The sequence below is a fragment of the Telopea speciosissima genome, chromosome 2 (assembly GCF_018873765.1).
Source record: "Telopea speciosissima isolate NSW1024214 ecotype Mountain lineage chromosome 2, Tspe_v1, whole genome shotgun sequence".
Classification (NCBI taxonomy): domain Eukaryota; kingdom Viridiplantae; phylum Streptophyta; class Magnoliopsida; order Proteales; family Proteaceae; genus Telopea; species Telopea speciosissima.
Window position 1 is genome coordinate 42472635 of NC_057917.1, and position 22196 is coordinate 42494830.

The window sequence follows — 22196 nt, forward strand, 5'->3', positions numbered from 1 at the left end:
ATTCTGAAGTTATAAATAAAGGCATGGCCTCTGTCTCATTGACAAGACAGTATTCACGGAATTCAACAGTACTCATATTTTATTATTATAAATAAAGGTGGGCTATGCCTCACAGACACAAGTCATAATTCCCAAAGTCATCAACCAGAATTAGAGAAAATTAATTAACGAAAGTAGAACTCCTTCGACTAGCATGAAACTTAGGTTGATAGTTCAGATTAAAAAGTAGAACAAGACTGCAAAGTATGGTGTAAATATGATGATCATATCTCAAGATATGGAGGAATCCTGCTGCAACTAAGTAATTTCTATAACAGCAGAACCAATTCAGATGCTTTAGAAATTCAAGTAGAATTCAGTTAGGGTTTCAAAGTAATGATTCGAACAGTCAAAATAATTCAGTTCAGATCAGAAAAATCAAATTTGAAGAAGTTGAGTTGAATTGGGAAACTTGAAATTCGATGGAAAGTTATGGCTGGAAACAGAAACTAATGTCACAAGTTAGAGAAAATGAGGTCAGAAGCTAAAAATTCATGAGATCAAACAGAAATCAAAGTCAGAACAGCGAACTGGAACTATTGCCGGACCGGAAAACAGATTAAATCTGACTTGAAGTTGGAGACATACTCAACAACTTGACAACTCAGCCTTATCCCAACTAAATGGGGTCAACTACGTGGATCATTTTCAAAACAAAGTAGGGAAAACTGAGATCCTCACAAGGGAAAACGAAAGTAAGGGGAATGAAGAATAAAAGGAAGAAATGAGATAAGAAAAGTGAGAAATGGAAAATGAAAAATGAAAGTAAGAGGAAAGAGGATAGCCTAGCAAATCAGGAAAATCTCAGCTACATGGTGTCGACAATATGGATCCTTGCCCTCCAAGATGCTCTGTCTGAGGTCATACTTGGCACAAGACCCAGGCTATGCATTTCATTCTTCACAACCTTAGCTATGGTCATTTTAGGCCTGCCCCTAGCTCATTTAGCTCCTTCAATTTGGATCAGATCACTCCTCCTTATTGGGGCATCCCCAGGCCTCTGTTGTACATGGCCAAACCACCTCAGATGACATTCTCGGAGTTTGTCGCTGATCGGGGCAACTCCCACATCAGCTCTAATATGTTCGTTCCTCACTTTATCCTTCCTAGTTTGTCGCACATCCATCTTAGCATCCTCATCTCTGCAACTCATAGCTTCAGTATATGGCACTTCTTGACTGTCCAATCCACCCATACATTATAGCTGGCCAGACAACAGTCTTGTAGAACTTTCCTTTAAGTTTTAAAGGAATGTGTCGGTCACACAGTACTCCGGTTGCACCTCTCCACTTCAACCAGCCCACTTTAATTCTTTGTGAAACATCATCACCTATGTCACCTGCTTTGTTTTTGGTAGACCCCAAATATCGAAAATAGTCACTTGGTAGTATCTCTCTCTCCTCAATTTTCACCATGTCATTATCCATCATAGAGTGACTAAAGTTACACATCATATACTCCGTCTTCTATCTGCTAATCTTAAAGCCTCTTGTTTCCAAGGTTGATCTCCACATCTCTTAGTGTTAATCCCTGCTTTTGTCTCATCCACCAAAACGATATCATCGGCGAAGAGCATATACCACGGTACCTTGTCTTGGATGTTCTTGGTTAATTCATCCATGATAAGCGCAAATAAATAAGAGCTTAGGTCTGATCCTTGATGTAACCCAACCGTAACTGTAATTGGGAATTCCTTGCCCTGGCCTCCCACAAATCTCACACTAGGTCCACCTAGGTCCAGGCTAGGAATCCACCAAAAACTGTGAAGAGAATCCACTTTTCCACTAATCAATCTTCCTTAGTTTCACTTGGAATCCACCAACACCACTGAATCCACAACAGTATGCACTGAATCCATAGAGCAAAATCCAGAAATTGATTTGATGGCCTAATGGCCTTACATGTATTTAGCTTCTCTAAAAGCCTGTGATTGGCTAAAGAGAGCTTACATTGTTCAACCAATAGGAAATAAGAGCTTCCATCACCTAACAATAAAGAAGTTCCAACCTATAACCTAATACATTATCCATCCAATAAAAAAATAGGAGCCAACTCAGCTTTAAATAAAATAATCCCAAACCACGATAAGCTTTACAATAAAAAACTTGGAAAAGATTCTCTGAGCCGCCAGGGGAGGGTAAGCTAGCACCCTCTCTCTCTCTATCTCTTTCCTCAAATGAAATAACCTCACCACCCTCTTATGTACGAAACCATTCTGCGCACCTCATTGGTGTGCTCCTCTATGCCGCTTGCTCAGAGAACTCTCTCCCTAAAAATTAAATAATCTAATCTTCTAAATTCAAAGGATAAGATCTGGAATCTCCTATAATTCTTACCCTTCTTGTAAGCTGGACAGAATTTTGGTCAATGAAGCTTGGCTCTCCTCTTTCCCTTCCTCTCTGGCTACCTTTGAGAACCCCGACATCTCTGATCACTCTCCTATAATTCTGACCATTCAGCCTTACACTTCTTTCGGCCCAAAACCCTTCAAGTATTTTGATATGTGGTCCTCTCATCCTTCCTTCTGCCCACTGTTACTGAGGCCTGGGCAAAACCTGTTCCAGCCTTCTCCTCCCCTCTTGTGGCTTTTGCTAGAAAGCTTCGCATTGTAAAGGAGTCCCTTAAGAGCTGGAACAAGACTACTTTTGGTGATATTTCAATTCAAGTTGCTGATTGTAAGGAGAGGCTCCTATTAGTTCAGGTGCAGCTGCAAACTGATATGCTGAATATTTCTCTGGCTAAATCTGAAAAAGATCTCACTGTGGAGCTCAATACTTTGCTCGCTAGGGAAGAGAGCTTCTTAAAGCAGAAATCAAGAATCAAATGGCTTGACTTAGGCGACTCAAACAATGCTTACTTCCATCGGTCTGTCAAGGTAAATGTCAATGTTAACTCCATCATCCAGCTCACTTCCCATGATGGCTCTATAGCAACCACTGTCAAGGATATAAAGGAGCTGGCTGTTAAACACTTCAGTGACATTTTCAATGCTCCTCTCCCGGATCATGTTCCTCTGCAAAGTCAACTGCTAAACAAGTTTATTCTTGCCATCCACTTGGAAGCTTTGAGTTCTATCCCCAAAGAAGAGGAGATTTTAGATGCAATTCACTCTCTCAAGGTCTCGGGGCTCCAGGGCCGGATGGGTTCAGCATGGGCTTTTTCCTTGCTGGGATATCATAAAGGAAGACCTAATAGCAGCCATTGTCGCTTCTTCTTTAACCCTCGATTAAAGGGGTCAATCACACTTTCCTTTGTCTTATCCCGAAGAAGGAGGGTGCATCCTTGATGAATGACTATAGGCCCATTGCTCTCTGCAATATCATCTACAAGTTTATTGCAAAGATCTTAGCCAGAAGACTCAAGAGTGTTGTTGATCTGCTGGTCAGTGCAAACCAATCAGCTTTCATCCCAGGCGGAACATCTCTCGACAACATCCTCCTTTTGCAATGACTTAGTGAGAGGGTTTGACGGAAAAATCATTCGCCCTCTATTCTCTTGAAGATTGACATTCACAAGGCTTTTGACTCTCTCGGATGGGATTTCATTTCTCAAGTTATGCTCAAGATGGGGTTCCCTATGCCTTTTGTCAATCTGGATTACTCCGCCTCTCCTCTCCCAAGTTCTCTGTTCTCCTCAATGGCAGCCCGGCAGTTACTTTGGTGCTATCAGAGGCATCCGGCAGGGTGCCCTTTATCTCCTTACTTGTTCACTTGCTCTGGAAGTCCTCTCAGACATTTGCAGTCTTGATCTGATCGCACTCATTACTCCTATGCCCAGTGCAAAGCTTTAAAGCTTACCCACCTTGCTTTTGCAGATGACTTGATGATTTTCTCCAAAGCCTCCATAGCCTCGCTCGAGTGTATATTGCTTTGTCTTCGTCAATTCCATGCCACTTCAGGGCTCCGCATCAATCCTAACAAATCCCTCATCTTCTTTGCTGGTATTCCAGAATTGGACAAAAGGGAGTTTCTTGACAGCTCGGGTTTCCTTGAAGGCCATCTACCAGTCAAGTATCTAGGTCTCCCTTTGATCCCAGCCAGGCTCTCTGCTCATCACTGCACTCCCATGTTGGATCTCATCAGGAAAAGGCTTCAGTTATGGAAAGCCAAGCTCCTCTCCTATGCTGGTAGACTGGTCCTCATCAGATCTGTCCTACAAGCTTCCTACATCTACTGGTCCGGCATCTATGGGTTGCCGCAAGCTTCCATCAAGTCCCTGGAATCCTTGTTAGCTGCTTACCTCTGGAAAGGCTCTGACACGCCTAGGTTTCTCCACCCTCTCAAATGGGCTTCAGTCTGCCTCCCAAAAAAGGAGGGTGGTCTGGGTATCAGAAGGATCAAAGAAGCTAACCGGGCTGGTATTATCAAGCTCATTTGGAAGATAGCCTCTAAGAAAAAGAGCATTTGGGTTGATGGGTTTACTCGAGACTCCTCCGCCACGACTCTATTTGGTGCATTCTGTCTCCTCTGAGGCTTCTTGAGTTTGGCGCAAGATCCTAGAAGCTCGTCATCTTGTTCAAAGTCATATCCACAATCACATTGGAGATGGACTCTCCACCTCTCTGTGGCTGGACAACTGGCACCCTAAAGGAATATTACTCCATCTTGTCACCCCTAGGGTTATCTATGCTTCGGGTCTTCATAGGAAGGCTCGGGTGGCTGATATTATCCATCTTGATGACTGGGCTCCCCCCCCAACCTCCTCTCCGCAGTTATCTCTTATCTGGAGTGAGCTTCAGTCTATCAGCAGAAGGTTGCCTACTAGGGGAGATAGTGTCTCTTGGAATGCTAACAGCTCTCCTGCATTCTCCTCTAAAGGAGCTTGGAACCTTATCCGGCAGAAAGGTCCGATGGCTATTTGGAGGAAGCTTCTGTGGTTCAGGCATCACATCCCTAGGCACTGCTTCACTGCTTGGAGGGTCTTCACTGAATGTCTTCCTACGCAAGCCTTCCTTCGCAGGCGGCACATCCAGGTGTCCAGTTCTTGCTGCCTTTGTTGGAGCAACTCGGAAGACTCGGCTCATCTGTTCTTTGATTGCCCAGTCTCCAAGGCCATATGGAAAGGCATCCTCTCCAAATGCTGGCCTGCCCAAAGAAGGATTCTCAGTTTCTCTAGAGAATGGATTTGGGTTGACATGACCTATGGAGGAACTTCTGTGTGTGATTCAGTGGGAAAGATGGCTTTCTGTGCTGCTATTAGTCACATTTGGATGGAGAGGAATATTAGAAAATGGACCTCCAAATCACGTACCTTTCAGCAGATATGGGATTCCATTTCCTTTGAAATCTCCTCAAAGCTGCTATCTGCCCCTCCCTCGTTTTGTAAGGACACCCCTAGGAACAGGCTTATTGTTGTCTCCTGGGGTCTCTCTAATGTTTCTCTTCTAGCTCCTCTTAGCTAATGCTCTCCTAGCCTTGGGCTCTTGTATTCCCCCTTTGGGGGCCTTTCCTTTTTTCTTTAGTAATTATATTCTTTATTCACCCAAAAAAAAAAAAGATCTGGAATCTTATCCAAAACAGAACCTGGAATGAACTAATAAATCCTGTATTCATTCCTTACCCATATTTTAGGCCCATTAAAGGGGTCTTAAACCCCTTGGACTAAAGGCCCAACACATGTAACCCAACGCAAGGTTTATTTCCACTAAAATAGGCCCCTTTCTCTGATTTTCATGTGTCACTCTTCAGCCACTAATTTGCAGATTGCAACCTTTTACTCGAATGAGATTCTAAAGAAGGAAGTCAAGAATGAGTCTTCCAGATAAGATGTGAGAATCTCCAAGAATAACCATATCATCTTCACATATGTCTTAAAATATTGGATGAGTACCTTCTACTGTAGTACAGGAAATCCATCTCAAACGCAAGGAAAGGTGAATAGGTAACGACAGTATCTCTGTACATTTTGAAACGTCTTCCTCTGCCGATCAGATTTACTTCTAGCATTGTGCTGTATTGCCATCTTAATCTTGCATAGGACTACATTCTTTAAAGGGACAACGTTATAGCATCCTTTGAAAAGTTGAACTTCAGCAGACCCAGGTTGGGAGGGAGAGGGGAAACTATCCCCAAAATGAATGATCTGTTTCCATAATAGATGCTGGGCCAATGGCACAAACCTATCCTATAGATGATATCAGGCAGGAATCCTCAATAATTGCAAAGCCAGTATTTAATATCCCACCGTCTTAAGATCCTGCTAACCAACTGCTCAACTGGGTTGATTCCATCTTAGACAGCTCCTTGAGTTCCTCTTTTCTAACATTTATCAAAGAGGGAAAAGAAAAACCTTTCCTCCTACAATAATACAATAAGAATGCTCTTCAGTCATTCTTGGACGTATCAGGCATTTGACTTCTTCTTGAACTCTTTTCATTGGAGGCCTGGGATGACATGATTCAGCACAGATGCTTTGGCTGGGCATGGGGTTGTGAGACTAAGCATAGTCTGGCTCATGTGAGAAATAGACTCTCATGTTGTTCTAGTTGATTAGGGGGCTATTGGTGCAACTCCTTGGAGGTGTACAGTGTACTACTATTTTATATAGTTCTTCTTGTTGGCTTGTGGTCTGTTTGCCTACTTCCTTTGATTATACTAAATTTTTTATTCTCATCAATAAATTCATCAGTCAAAAATTGCTCTGTGCTTGCATTTTGCAATTTTGTAGAAGAGGGCCACCAGTCAATACTTCATTAGATCAATGAGGTCCTTTGGAAAAACGTAGTCCATTTGAAACAACAAAGTAAATTGAACAAATATTTCAAGCAAAGGGAAACTAAGAAATAGATGGTCCATTAATTTCTTTGATTCATCAGTGCCTTAAACATGTGCAACATGGGATGGAAAGCACCACATGTGTGCCTCCTCTGAAGCACATCCCCAGTGATTAATCCTTTTGTGGAACCTAAATAATACTCTTGTATTCTGTGGAATTTGGATAGACTATAGTGTCTAGTAAAGGAAGAGGAGTCTATTTCCATTATTACTATTACTAATTTTACTAGGTGAAGGTATACCTGTTTGATCCATGTTATCCATGCTATCGTCTAGTCACCTGGTTAGTTTCAACCGAGTCCAATTTAACCATGTATGGATTATAATCCAACTTTGGCAACTTTAGGGAACCTGTTAAAAATACAAGAAGAATTGTCATAAAATGATGGGCCATACAGTGGAGATAGGTCCTGAAACCTGACACATGGTTTATCCAAAGAGGTGTTCCCATCCACTGGTCAGTTTAACTAGGTTAATCATCTAGGTGGCTCAAAAGAGGCGGACTGTCAAGGTAAAAGCTTATCTTGATGGGACTGTGGAAGTGGCAAGTGGTAATTTTCCGTCACTATTCCTCTTATAGTTGTCATCTTTCTATGGCCCACGTATATGGACACTGTCTGTAGGCAATGGTTTTTTGCCCTGTGGATGGCCATTCTGACCATTAGATAGATAGGTCAGATTGGTCCATATGTCAATTTTGGGAGCTAAACTCGATTATTTTGCATTTTCCCTTGACCTTTCAATGGTCCAATTATCTTCAGTCAATGGTTTGACATTGTCAGCCTTTAGTTTTCTGCATGGTGATGTGTTTGAGCTGAAACTTGCCACATGACTAAAGCAGTAAAGCTGCTCCCGGCCAAGTTTTAGTCCTCTTGCCAGAGTCTCTGTACCAGTTCCTCTGAGAAGCCCCTTGAGCATTTTATAGATACATTAGTGAATTTCAAATTGGAAAAACGGTCCCCTTGCTTCTTGCTAGATCCCTTTTTGCTGGGGAATATACTCTTTCGCACACCGTTTAGTGAGATTATGAAATGGTAAATAGTAGCAGTGCATTGCAGACCTTAATCTCCTTCCATTCTGGCCAAATCCCTCTTCCATGATTTAATATTCCAGGAGACTTTATGACTTTTCTTTATTCAAATTAAAAAATTATCCCCTTTAGGGATTCATCTATAGACAATGGCTAGTTCCATAGATGCTGGATATGTTTTCTACAAGCAGAGTATGAAGGTATGTGAAGCGTTTGCTGGAAAGATGAGCCATCAATTGATGAGTTGTATGGTAGAGTACTGAGATTTGAACCCACGAATCTACCTAATTGTTTATGGTAACTGTTTTGTCTGTCAATTTATTTTTAATATGTTAGGGCCATGTGGAGGACCCCCAAATTTTTGGGTATCATGGGATAAATTGTTCTTTTGAAACAAGCAACGAAAGAAGGTATACCATGTGGTTAATGCAATGGGGAGGGGGTCAGTCCTAGCATTGCTTCCATTTCTGTTGTAGATATACTTACGAGTCATGACCATCCAAGAAGGATGAAAGAAAGCAGTTTCTTTTGATTCTCTGATCATGTTGATGCTGGAACATAGAGTCGCCTTGGTGGGCCCCTTAAATATCAGGTTTTACTTCTTGTGTTATTGGAGACATGTCCAATTATATAGTATTAAATGGTTATTCTTCTGCACTAAAAATATAGATGTAACTGTCAATTGCTGCTTCTAATGGCTACTCTTTTACTCAAGATACAGATTTTACTGTCGATTATTGCCTCTTAAGATTCAGGTTTAGATGCAATCTGTACCAGGAACAAGCAGCCAAGGAAGCAGCAGCTACTGCCGTTAAGGAAGCACAGGAGAGTGATTTACAGAACTGTTCAGAAGACTTGCTCAATGCACGGGAACTTGCTGCTGCGGCTGCTGCATCTGTGGCAAAATCAAGAAAGGTAGTTGATTGGGCTAATGTTTAATCCCTTAATGATTATATTTTCATAGTTTGTCTTTCTGATGTAATGAACTGTGAAAATTAGTTGTAAAATGTTGTTGCATGACAAGAAGTGGACTGTTGACATTACAAGCATCAGAGTGATATTCTAAACCATTTGTTATCTCCATAAGTGGGCTTGTAGTTTTGTAGTTCTGTAGGATATTATGTCTTTAACTTCGAAGGTAATTTTGATAGACATTAATTGGAAGGTTTCATGTGACGTATGACAAAAAAAGGTTGCATTTTTCTTATTCTGGGGGTAAATTACTGTAATTTTTCATATGGAAATTAAGTTAGAGAAGTTTATTTGCTTGTGTTGATAAAGTTTCAAGAAGTTTATTTGCTTGTGTTGATAAAGTTTCAAGAGGGAAGTCATCTCCCACTTCTCCCCCATTTTCTGCTTTCCCCCCTCCCTCCTGGCCTCATCAATAAATTCGTTCCTCCCTCCCTCCTTGATTCCCTCCAATCTATCCCCTTGGAGGAGGAAATCATCAAAGCTGTCCTTACCCATAAATCCAATAAGGCTCCCAGTCCTGATGGATTCAGTATGGGATTCTTCGCTTCCTGCTGGGACATCCTTAAAGATGACCTTGTCCGTGCTATTCGTAGCTGCTTCTTCAATCATAGTCAACTTCCCAAAAGCAATCAAACTTTCCTTTGCCTCATTCCCAAGAAAGAGGGCTCCTCTTCCCTGACTGACTTTAGGCCTATCTCCCTCTGCAACCTTCTCTATAAATTCATTGCCAAAATCCTGGTTAATCGGCTCTAGCTTGTTGTCCTCCTTGCAGCTTTTCGAGAGGCTCTCTGGTCTCCGTATCAATCTCCTGAAGTCCCATATTTTCCTCTTCGGGGTCTCGGAGTCGGACAAAGATTCCCTTCTCTGCCTTACTGGGTTTACTCTTGGATCCCTTCCTGTTAAATACCTCGGCCTTCCTTTGATCCCTGCTAGGCTGACCAGCCACCACTGCACCCCTATGCTAGATCTCATCTGTAAAAGGCTCCAACTTTGGAAGGGCAAACTCCTTTCCTTTGCAAGTAGGATTGTTCTGATTAAATCAGTCCTTCAATCGTCCTACATTTACTACTGCGGTATTTACGGCCTTCCAAAATCCACCATCTTTGCCATGGAATCCCTTTTTTGCTCCTTCGAGAAGCTTTCAGGCTAAAACCGACCAACATCTCCTTTCCCCATTCCAAAGTGCAAAAATCTGAACCTCACCCATCTCGCATTTGCTGTTGATATTATGATCTTCTCCAACGCCTCTTCCTCTTCTATCTCCGCCATATGTCCTCCCTGCAGCTTTTCGAGAGGCTCTCTGGTCTGCGTATCAATCTCCTGAAATCCCATATTTTCCTCTCCGGGGTCTCAGAGTCGGACAAAGATTTCCTTCTCCGCCTTTTGGGTTTTCTCTTGGATGCCTTCCTATTAAATTCCTCGGCCTCCCTTTGATCCCTGCTAGGCTGACCAGTCACCACTATACCCCTACGTTGGATCTCATCCGTAAAAGGCTCCAACTTTGGAAGGGCAAACTCCTTTCCTTTGCAGGTAGGATTATTCTGATTAAATCAGTCCTTTAATCATCCTACATTTACTGGTGCGGTATTTACAGCCTTCCAAAATCCACCATCTCTGCTATGGAATCCCTTTTTTGCTCCTTTGAGAAGCATTCAGGCTAAAACCGACCAACATCTCATTTCCCCCATTCTAAAGTGCAAAAACCTGAACCTCACCCATCTCTCCTTTGCCGATGATATTATGATCTTCTCCAAGGCCTCTCCCTCTTCTATCTCCGCCAATTGTCCTCCCTGCAGCTTTTCGAGAGGCTCTCTGTTCTCCGTATCAATCTCCTGAAATCCCATATTTTCCTCTCCGGGGTCTTGGAGTCGGACAAAGATTCCCTTCTCCGCCTTACTGGGTTTACTCTTGGATCCCTTCCTGTTAAATACCTCGGCCTTCCTTTGATCCCTGCTAGGCTGACCAGCCACCACTGCACCCCTATGCTAGATCTCATCTGTAAAAGGCTCCAACTTTGAAAGGGCAAAGTCCTTTCTTTTGCAAGTAGGATTGTTCTGATTAAATCAGTCCTTCAATCGTCCTACATATACTACTGCGGTATTTACAGCCTTCCAAAATCCACCATCTCTGCCATGGAATCCCTTTTTTGCTCCTTCCTGTGGAAAGGTAAGGAATCCTCCAATTTTCTCCACCCTATCAGCTAGACTTCCATTTGTCTCCCAAAATCTGAGGGGGGGCCTTAACATTCGTAGAACTCGAGATTATAACATTGCTGGCATCATCAAGCTAATCTGGAAAATATCCACAACTCTATCTGGGTTAAGTGGGTCTACTCCTACCTCCTCAAGCGGGACTTCATCTGGACAGTTCCCTTTCTAGCTGATCCCTCTTGGGTTTGCCACAAGATCCTCCTCTTTCGTCCCTTAGCCCTTTAAGCTACCTCCGCTACGATAGGCAATGGGACTTCTATTTCTCTCTGGCTCAACCCCTGGCACCCCCTTGGAGTCCTTTACAATATCTTGGTGCTCGATCGGTTTACTCCTTTGGCATCCCTAAATCTGCCCCTCTCCTCAATCATTTCCCTTGGATCCTGGTATCCCCCCTCCCCCTTTCCCCCTTGTCTCTCCCAAGTCTGGGCGTCTCTCCCCCCCTCCCCCCCCTCCACTACTCCCTCGGACAATATTACCTGGCTCCCCTCCCCTAAAGGGGTTTTTAGGTCTTCCTCAGCTTGGGACTTTGTCAGACTTCATGCCCCCCCTGTCCCTTAGTACAACATTGTTTGCTTTAAAAGCCACATCCCCTGTCACAACTTTCACATTTGGAGAACCCTTAACCATTCCCTCCCTACCCAAACTTTTCTTCTCTGTCACCACATTCCTGTTTCCCCCGCTTGTGTTCTTTGTTGGAATGGTATTGAGGACATCAACCACCTTTTTTTTTTCTCTTGCCCCTTAGCCCTTTCCATCTCGAAAAAAGCCTTAGCCTCCATTTGGCACCGTAGTAGGAGACCCCTCCCATTTGCGAGGGAGTGCTTTGGTTGAGTAGGGTTTTTTCGGGTAGTTCTATTTATGATACCGCCGGCAAGTTAGTGTTTGGGGCTGCTATTTCCCATATTTGGATGGAGCGGAATCTTAGAAGATGGACCTCCAACTCTCGCTCTATTGACTGTTAGGTTTTAGAGTAGATGAAGAAGAAAGGAAAAAGGCTCCAAGAGAGCCAAGAGTTCAAACACGATTTGGGGAAAATCTGTTATGTCTCTAAACTAGAGACAAACAAGCTTATATTGAAAAGAATGTAAAATTACACACAGGTCCTTGGCCTTATACAAATGACACATAGAATACATAAAAGAGGGGTTATGTACATATATACCCCTGATAACACTATTCTTAACATTGACATGATTTGGAAAGCCATCTTCTTTGATGCCAGCTCTAAGCTTGACATGCTCCCCCTTAAGCCTCTTGTTGATACCCCCAAGGAACAGGCATATTGTTGTGTCCTGGGGTTTTGATGTCTCCCTTCTTCGCTTTGATGGCCCGGCTCCTTAGGGCTTGTCTCATTGTATAGCTCCCACCCCCTCTCTCTTTCCCTGTGTATTCCCCCTCTCCCTTTTCTCCTTTTGGTATTGAATTTTTTATCCACCAAAAACAAAACCTGCATGAGATGTTGTAGGCACTTTTATGTGAGCTGTGTAGGAAATAAAGCAAATTTGCATTAAACTTTCACGTTTGCAGCTCCAATGCAACGGCTCAAGAAGCAATATTCTATTCTATATTGTATGAATGAAGCAGGAGCCTTATTTTGAAAGTGGGGTGTGCAAATAGGGGCAAGATATTCTCACTGAGAAGATAGAGAGGTCAGCATGCAAGGATTATAAGGTTATCCCAGTAGAGAGCCTAATGGAGAAACACAGCAGGCTATCCTAGTAGAGAGTCTAATGGAGAAACACATCTTAATGGTTTTGGATGTGTGTATTAATCGAATGGAAAAAGGATGGAGAAGAAGAGCTGCCAAAGGATTTTGTGGTTGAACTTTAAACGTTCTGACAAGTGGTGACCTCAGATTGGAATGAAAATTCACAGGATTAGATGATAACATTGAGGATTTCTCTTGCATTTTGCATAGCGGGTCCCCAGTGGGAGGCCTGCACGACAGGCTATTAGCTCAGTGGTAGAGCGTGCCCCTGATAATTGCATCGTTGTGCTTGGGCTGTGAATACTTTCAGCCAAGATTCTAAATCTTGTTTTCAAGGCTGGTTTTGACCCTGGTCGATACCAAGATGTGCTTGTATTTTTCTGGGTCCAACTCAAAACCTAGATTTCGAGGCCTAGAAAATGGTTTGACCTGAATTATTATGTTTTGCGTACTTTTAACATTGTATACTATTCCATGATTTAGTTTCACAAAAAAACCACCCAAAATGGTACTGGTGGTTTGGATCCAAGTTTGCTACTGTATGCTGAATGCTGCTGTACACTAGCTCTACTTTGAACACAGACTACATATAATTTAGCTATTGGAAATATAAATATGCATTTAAAACAATCAAAATATACACTAGGTTTGGGAAATACAAGTGTACAACACTCACCACTCAATTCCAATATATAATTCCTTTTAAATTCATTATACTTCTTATCTTTAGAGAATGGAATCTTTATAAGCTTTGTAGGGTTGATGGTTTGACTTCAGCAACATAAATGGCCGATATGGCTGTACGCCACCCTGCCTACCCCCACCCACCCTCAAAAAAAGGCCCATTAGACTAATTGAAACAATTACAATATGTATTTGATTCTCCCCTATGTTTTTAGTTGTCCAAAGTTGTCCTTAGGTTGTGTAAGAAGATCAGTTCACTTTTACGACATGTTGAATTACTTTGATAAAGATACACAATCAGCTGGGAAGGCAAGGTCTACCATATTTTTTTCAGCCCCCTATGCTGCCACATGGCATTTACATTGCATGCCGGACAACCTTGGTATGACTTCCCATTCTACCAAACCCCAACATTTGTAGTAGTACTGTTTCCTCACCAAAAGAAAATCTTTGCTTCGCTCCTGCTGCCAAGGTGGTTCACTCGGTTGTCTAAATTTTCAACAGCTATGTTGTAAGGATTAAATGGATAATGTTGACATCTTCTCATTGCATCTTTCTGGAATTGTTTCACTGTATCTTTTCTTAAATTTCTGTCCTGCTCTGCCACCTGTTTAATCTACCATCGTTTTTTTTGGGGTTACTTGTTTTACTTTAAACTCTCTCCTCATTCGTTATATTTTTGTTTCATTATTCCATGCAGGAAATGAAACAGAAACGAGCAGCAAATGCCAAGAATGGAACTCCAGCTCAAACTGCTGCGGGAGCCACCCGTGAAATGCTAACTAAGAAGGTATGCTGCAGAAAAATTATTTCTAAATGTGATGTACATTTCTACTATAGAAATGAATTAGAACGAGGAGGGTTGTGGTGTCAACAATTCAACATGATGCATGCTCCAATATTCTGCTAGTTTTTTGCCTTTTTCTTTTAATAATGATTTTGACTACATTTCAACTTGTTTCTGCATGTTGAACTCTGTTTATCTTTACCAATATCAATTTCTTTTCTTTGACAGAGGTTAAGTTCAAAAATCAACTATGAAGTGCTGGAGAAGCTGTTTGATGATTCTGTAAGTTCATGTCCACTTTTTACTTTCATTGTGACCCCACTTTCATCTCTCTCTCTCTCTCTCTAACATATTATACATGCATGTATGTATACATTCATATGAATATATCTGCATGCCTAAATACATAGATACAGTAGATAATTGTCTTACATAAGTTATTTTATAGTCGATATTTATACATGTGAACTCTTGGCCATTTAAATAGCTTTTAAAGATAAAGTTACTCTTCAGGGACTTCCTGTAATTCTGTTGGTGGGGTACTCTATCGTTGGCCATGTCAGGCACCAGATGAGCAAAGCTCCCTCTCCTTGTAGGAAAGGAAGCATTATTTACATGTCTAGACAAAAATGGTAGAAAAGGAGAATGAAAAACAGGTGACCAGTCAAACTCCATATCTTCCATAGTGGTATGAAATTTGCCATATGCATAGCAAGTTCTCTCACATGGTAGGTTTTTGTGAGGTGTCTTAAAAAAATCTGCAGTAATTTGTGCACCAGTTTGCAAATTACTGTATCAGCATTCAGTTACTTGAAATCATGTGAATATTGCTTCTAGAATGTAATCCTTGGTTCTGGCAGTACAAGTGACCCATTGGTGTGGATTAGGTAGAATTATGCCGACATACATGGCACTAACCAATTTCATGCATGAAGGATTCTGTATCAGATTCCAAGAAGAAAGGAAAACAAGGGGTGGGGGTGGGTTGGAGTGGGGAAGCAAGCAGATGGTATTTGGATGTAGTTTACCAATTGTTTGTTTCATCAGAGGTTTTTTTTTCCTGCTGGGATTAGGTAGAGCTTCTGTATATTACATGCACATTTGTCTGTTTGGAGTTCTATTTTATTTTAGGATTCTAAATTGCAATTCACTTATTTAAATTCACATGGATCTGTGATAGACTGCTCCAGAGAACTCCAAGAAAAAACGTGTTGAATCAGATCCTGACAATGATGCCTATGGGCAGCAAATCAGCGAAGAATCAGGTGAGAAAGAAGTTGAATCAGATGTGGTGGATAACAATGATGATTTCAGAGAGGATGACTATGAAGAAGGAGATGGTGGATTAGCTTATGGTGATGGCTTGTATTATGGAAATGAAGAAGATGGATATGGTTATGATGACGATGATGATTATTGATGTGGAACTCAACTCCTTGTATGTTTATATCCTGTCGATTAGGTCTTCTTGTAAAATAGTTGATTTCAATTGATACCCTGGTTTCAACTCTAATAGCCGGGATGAGGAGGTACTGCTATTCGTGTTCCATTTTTCGATGGCCAGGCCAAAATATTAAGTCCTGATATTTAAATGAAAGCATGAAATGAAATTGTATTTTTGATTTGTTTTGTTATAATTTTTTTTTCAAATTTCTATTAATAGATAAAATCATGTAGGATTCACAATTTGTTGTTAAAAATGTATTTCTAATTCCCTATATCTTTAAATTGTTGAAGTTAAAAAATAAAAGTATTGGATTTGAGAGAAAGATTGAGTTATTTCTGTTGTAGTGCAAGTTAGTAGATGGATGGTATAAAAGTTGTAACCAAGTCCACCTGCAACTTGTGAATACAAAAGGTCATTCTGTCTATTTGTGACACTCTAATCTAAACTCTCTTGATAAACTTCTAGCTTCTCTCCTCTTTCCTCCAATTTTGTGCTTACAGTTTAAAACAGAAAAAGTTTGCTAAAGATGAAAGGGATTGATGGCAAGTTGTAACAAACAATTAGGAAAAATAAATAAATAAATGAATTAATGGTGCTGCTTCTAGGGCACCGAAGTTTGGTTCGGTGGATTTAACCGACATTGGTCCAAAGGTTGTGAATGTCGGTCGAATCTACGATCCTCGTGTTACACTTTCTCTTTGTGCTTGCTTCAACAGATTGAAGTGGACAAGCATCAATCAACTATTATCATCCTTGACTTGTATGTCAAGTGTTCCCCAGTTTTTGTCCTTTGACTTGGAGCTATCTGTTTGGCATTTTCTGCCATTTGGCACATTAGTTGGTGCTTCTCTTTGTCCATGTGTACATGATATCGCCTTTAATTTGTTCGATTGATGAGTAGTATGTCATATGGTTATATACATTAAGAGAAAAAATGTTGTCTGATCGCGTGGATTTTGTGTCTAGACATGAGAGCATGTGAAATTATTGTCCTGCCTCTCTTGAAATAAAATTTCTATCCATGTTTGAGATGTCTCTGTGCATGCTCTCATTGGCCTTTGGTGTAGGGTTATATAATTAAGCTGCGATCTCTTGTACATAAATTTAAAAAATAAATTTTCGTTCTGTCATGCCTCTCTTGAAAAGGGTTTTACAAGTATTTTATGGTATAATTTAAAAAGAAATGATATTATTATATTAATATCAAATAGGGCAGAACAGTTTTTACCAAACACAATTTTCATTTTGAACACATTCTTGAGACTGTTACCAAATGATTATTTTCGATCATAGAACACCGTTCCAAACCATAAACGTCAAAATACATTTCTACTCAATAACGGGTGTTATTTGTTCATACCGTTATCAAACGTAATCGAAATGAACGATGCAATTGAGTTGACATGTGGCTAAAAGAGAGAGTCCCATCGACCCATCCCATCAGCCCTTGACATGCTGGAAAACCAACCCAGCCCCCAGCATGCTACATGAACAGTCGTCACAACTACCTTTATTATTTGATTAAATATCGGCAAGGTGTCATATTTTACGAATCGTCGATGCATGTAATGTCTCGTGTTTCGACCCCTTAACCTTAAATATCAATGATAAATACATCTCCATATTTTACAAATAATTGATGCATGGAATCTCTTGTGCATTGATCCCTTCCCCTTAAATATCAAAATCAGAAGTCTACTCTTGGACAACTTGGAAACCAATCAAATCCCATGAGATTAAATAGAAGTGAGATGAGGAAACTTCTGCCAAAAATTTGTGCTCCAAACAAAGGAAAAAGGGCTAAAAGAGTAATTAAAGTAAAGTAAGTTCACCCAATCAAATCTCATTTGCAGAGAGAAGAGGGGGGGGGGGGGTTTAAAATGAAATTACTAAAACAGCCCACGACATTGACCAGTGAAAGTGAGATGATGAGATTAAATAGAAGTGAGATGAGGAAACTTCTGCCAAAAATTTGTGCTCCAAACAAAGGAAAAAGGGCTAAAAGAGTAATTAAAGTAAAGTAAGTTCACCCAATCAAATCTCATTTGCAGAGAGAAGAGGGGGGGGGGGGGGGTTTAAAATGAAATTACTAAAACAGCCCACGACATTGACCAGTGAAAGTGAGATGATAGTTTACATGAAGTACAATAGTACCATTAAAAATTGAGTAAAAAAAGTCAACAGAAGAGTAAAATCAAAACTTTAAAAAGTTTTGGGGAAAGTTTTCTTCCACCCATTTCAAAGCAAAGCGCCTCAATTTACATGATTAGACAAATAAGAAACTTTTTTTATTTCCCTACTCACCTTACAGTGCCTGTAAGACTTCTAGTAATTTGAGTCGTTGTCTAGATATTCCAGTTCCAACTGGGAAGGTTGCAATGGAAGTCTTCCTACCACGCTTGCTTACATGACAACAGGGTTCATTAATTCCTCCTTTTCAGTGTGAATCTAGTCTGAAATGGTCATCAACTCAGAGGAAACTACCAAAAGCATACACTACTGACACTATTTCTCTGTAATTAAACCATTTGTGTGAGGTTTACCAAAAAAAAAAAAAAAAAACCATTTGAGTGGGAAGATTTCTGAGTAGGAAGAATAAGATAACATGATTAATATATAATTAAGGAGACAACTACAAAAGGAGCTGAGTTTATGTTACAGAGAGAGAGCACTCTAACAAGCCAACCCTAAACTAATCACTAAAAGGTTACAATAAATCTACTTGCTTATATTGACCCAGATATAGAAAATTTATAATTCAACTCCTTCCAGGAGTCTTAGGGTCATGGTGGTTGTTTGCTCCTGTTCCTGGGTAGTCATTACTTTCAATTTCCATTCTTCCTCTTATAATTGCCTCTTCCAATTCTAATCCATAGTTTCCTTCCTTTGTTAAACCCTGCATCAGTTAAACAAACTTACTACATAACTATCCACTTATGCAGTGAAGTAAAACACACATACACAAACAGAGACAGAGACAGAGACAGAGAGACACAGAGAGAGAAGGAGAGGGGTACCTGCTCCACAAATTCTTGGAGTGATGGAGGGTCTTCTTCGTTGCTTACCTTATGGAAAGCTGTGAACCATAAATCATTCAAAAAATTCATTTATATGAAATATAGAAAGAGAACCAAGAGAGCCAACCAACTATTTGAATAAATTATCAAGAGAACAAAAGGAAAACTTACCAGATTCAGGAACTGGTCTAGAGGAGAGAACATAGGAGAAACCCAGAAAAAGAATGAGAAGCCGAAGCCAAGCTTTATGTTCCATGAGATCAAAATTAATGGAGTTGTAACAGATCGATCGAAAATGGGAGATGGTAATAGAGTTTGATTGGTTCTGTAATGCGATAATGTTAAGGCGGTGGCCAGTGGGGTTAAATATAGTGCCAAAGGCCCAGTTATTTGGGACGTATTCAACAAAATAATAATGCTTTATAGTCAACTAAGATTTTATATTGTGAGGTGTGAATGCCCCAGTTGCCCACTCGCCTAACTTTATGTGCTTTTTTGTTTCTTATTTCTTATTCTAACCGTGGTTACATGTGATCCACATCTACATAAGTACCAAGTCACATTCATACAAAGATATACATACTTATGTACACACATTTTATTTTATATATCTAAATATGTATATACATCTAAGGGTTTAAATCGGCCCGGTTTTGGGTAATTTGTTCATTTTCTAATTGATTCCGATCCTAAGGGGTCAGGACCAGAACTAGCCCGTTTATCTAATCGGTTCCACATCTAAGACCCAGAACTCTTTGATATTGGGTGGGTCGGTTCTGGTTTCTAATTGGTTCTAGGCAAAGTATATAAATAACCAAATATTTATTCTTAAATATAAAAATAATTAATTTTTCATTCCTAAGCTTACAAATCATCAAATATCTATCCATAAGCACACAAACAATCAAATATTTATCCATAAGAATACAAATAAAAATATGAACTAAAATAACCTAAAATAAAATCTCCATTACTAAGTTTTTCTTCACCCATGGTGAAAAGAGTATTTCTTAATCCACAGTATCTGACCCTCTAATTTGACCGAGAAAGAGTATTACAAACCTTCAACAATAGAGGCATGGGCATACATTATTTAACATATATTTCTAAAGATACGGAAAAGTACACATCTTTTATAAAGATTCATATTAAATATGTATAATACATGTTATTCATATAGTACGTTTTAAAAAATGGACAACTCGTTCTTCTGACAATCACACTTTTAGTACATAGAACACTCTAATGGTTAAACCGAACAATTAATAGAGTTTGATTCCTTTGCATGTACCAACAATTGAACGTACATGTGAGAGTCAACCACCTGTCCTATTTTTGCCATTTACAAGGGAAAAATGGTTTTTTCTAGAAACAAAATTAAAATGTGATTGGCTCTGAGATGTACGTTCACCTGTTGGTACGTGCAAATGATCCATTCTCGAATTAATATTGGAAGGGGGATGTGGGTACTAAAAAAGAGAGGGCTCCATTGATCCATGGTCTTGGCACATAGAGCACTCTGATACTAACAATGAGAAAACGCTCCATCGATCCATAATATATATAATACATTATCCTTAACAGAGAATATGAAACCAACCTCTGAATCTAGTAGATTCTTGATGCCAGTTGACATATCGAACTTTGCTTTGTCTCAAGCATTTCTAAGACATATTATTAGACGATTATTCTCATAGTTTGCAACTCAATTAACATTTAGCAACAACCGCATCTACAATCTTCAGCAATGAAACTTTTTTCTTATTCATGAAGAGACAAGATTCAATATTATAGTGGAAATCTGAGTAAGCTATGATATATAACTGCTCTTTTCATTAATAGATCAAAGACATAGGAATCAATTGATATGGACAAATGATGCATTTTCCCGTGGATTATATTTTTTTTGGATTTCATGGGTTATATGCCGGATGATGATATATTACTTTGAAAAAAAGGATGCTATTTGGTCGCATGAAACACATGAGCACGGGAAATCACCGCACAATCCATTTTGAAATAAAAAATCTTATCCATGTTCATGTCCCTGCGGGTGCTCTCATTGACCCCCACGCTAGTGCAAGAGCTACACAACCAAACAACGATCTGTTGCCCTATTAATTTTTATGCATGATATGACGAATTTTTTTGGGGGTAAATTACACGTCACCTCCAGGTTTTCAAACGAAACTCAGATCACCCCCTGGTTTTTGAAAAACCTCAAATCATCCCTTGGTTTAGACCCCAATACGACAAATTAGTCCCTGCCGTTAGTTTTATGCTGTGGAGTGATGATGTCAGCGAGTTAAATAAATCTAAATCCCTAAACTACCCTTGACCAATGTTGAAGATGAAGGAAGTGTAGTATTGTAAATTTAATTATAATGTTTTAGTACAAGGGTAAAATAGTCTTTTCACACCAATAACTAACAACAGACTAACACTGTTACTGTAGAGGGGGTGATTTGAGTTTTTTCAAAAACCATGGGGTGATCTGAGTTTCGTATGAAAATCAGGGGGTGATGTGTAATTTACCCTTTTTTTGGTAATCAAGCAGCAATCTCTTGCCCTATTATTTTTTATGCATGATATGACGATGATTATATTATTAATAATACATTGACGTGATTTATGACCATCTTGTGGGGTGTATGATGGGATTAAGTATTTGTTTATTATATATTTTATTAAGTTGGAAGATTTTCTATTGTTAAATTTGTATTTTAGATGCTATTATTGTTGATTTTTTTTAGTAAACATTATTATTATTATTTTATTATTATGTAAAAAAGAAATATATAACTAAGGCAAGAACAATAAAATTATTTTTTGTTGATTGATGTACATGTTTATTGCGTATTGATAAAACTTGTGCTTTTGCTCTTGAGCTTTTAAATAGAAATCATATAAGACAAGTATTAAACATGTATCGTATTTTATCATATGTATTTTTTACCTCAAAATATTGAATGTATTATTGAAGTCTAAGAATGTTTAACATCTGTACATATCCTTATTTTTTTTGCCATACCTAAACTATGGGAGAGTTAATGATGACACTCGCTGCTCCAAGAGTCCAATTACAACATTAAATCAGTGTGGATGAAAAGATTCCTTTTTCACTTTGTGATGATTTTTTTTTTTTTGCCTCTTCACGATGGCAGTGTGTGGATGCTTGTGCACGTTTTCTCACATATCACCTATGGGTTTCACACTCTCTCATTATGAGTGCCCACCCCTTCTATTGGTGCAAAACTAGATGACATATGAAACCCTCTCGCTGTATCATATTAGTGTTCATACAAGATATTAAGGCTGGTTTTGTATATATTCTTGGAACGCATTTTAGTAGATTATGCATTTTGAGATAATAATTTTTACTGTTTTTATCATCTCAAAATGCGTTATTGATCTGGAATGCATCCAAAAAATACATGTCAAACACAACCTAAGACTACTAGAAGTGCTACCTTGATTGCGCACATTGGATGATGGGTGGGGATCTTGTCAATCTCATTCATTCAATGTG

General features: G+C 39.6%; 1 protein-coding gene across 2 annotated transcripts in view; it reads left to right on the forward strand.

Annotated features, from left to right (window-relative positions):
* LOC122653033 (transcription factor IIIB 90 kDa subunit-like) overlaps nucleotides 1-15651 on the forward strand; it is a 35402-nt gene extending 19751 nt beyond the window's left edge. For both annotated transcript variants that reach the window (XM_043846955.1, XM_043846954.1), the window contains exons 4-7: nucleotides 8620-8757; nucleotides 14117-14206; nucleotides 14432-14485; nucleotides 15384-15651. In XM_043846955.1, the coding sequence (XP_043702890.1) occupies nucleotides 8620-8757; nucleotides 14117-14206; nucleotides 14432-14485; nucleotides 15384-15623 (522 nt within the window). In that variant the 3' untranslated portion in view covers nucleotides 15624-15651. The remainder of the gene's footprint in view (nucleotides 1-8619; nucleotides 8758-14116; nucleotides 14207-14431; nucleotides 14486-15383) is intronic.
* Nucleotides 15652-22196: the final 6545 nt, after the last annotated feature.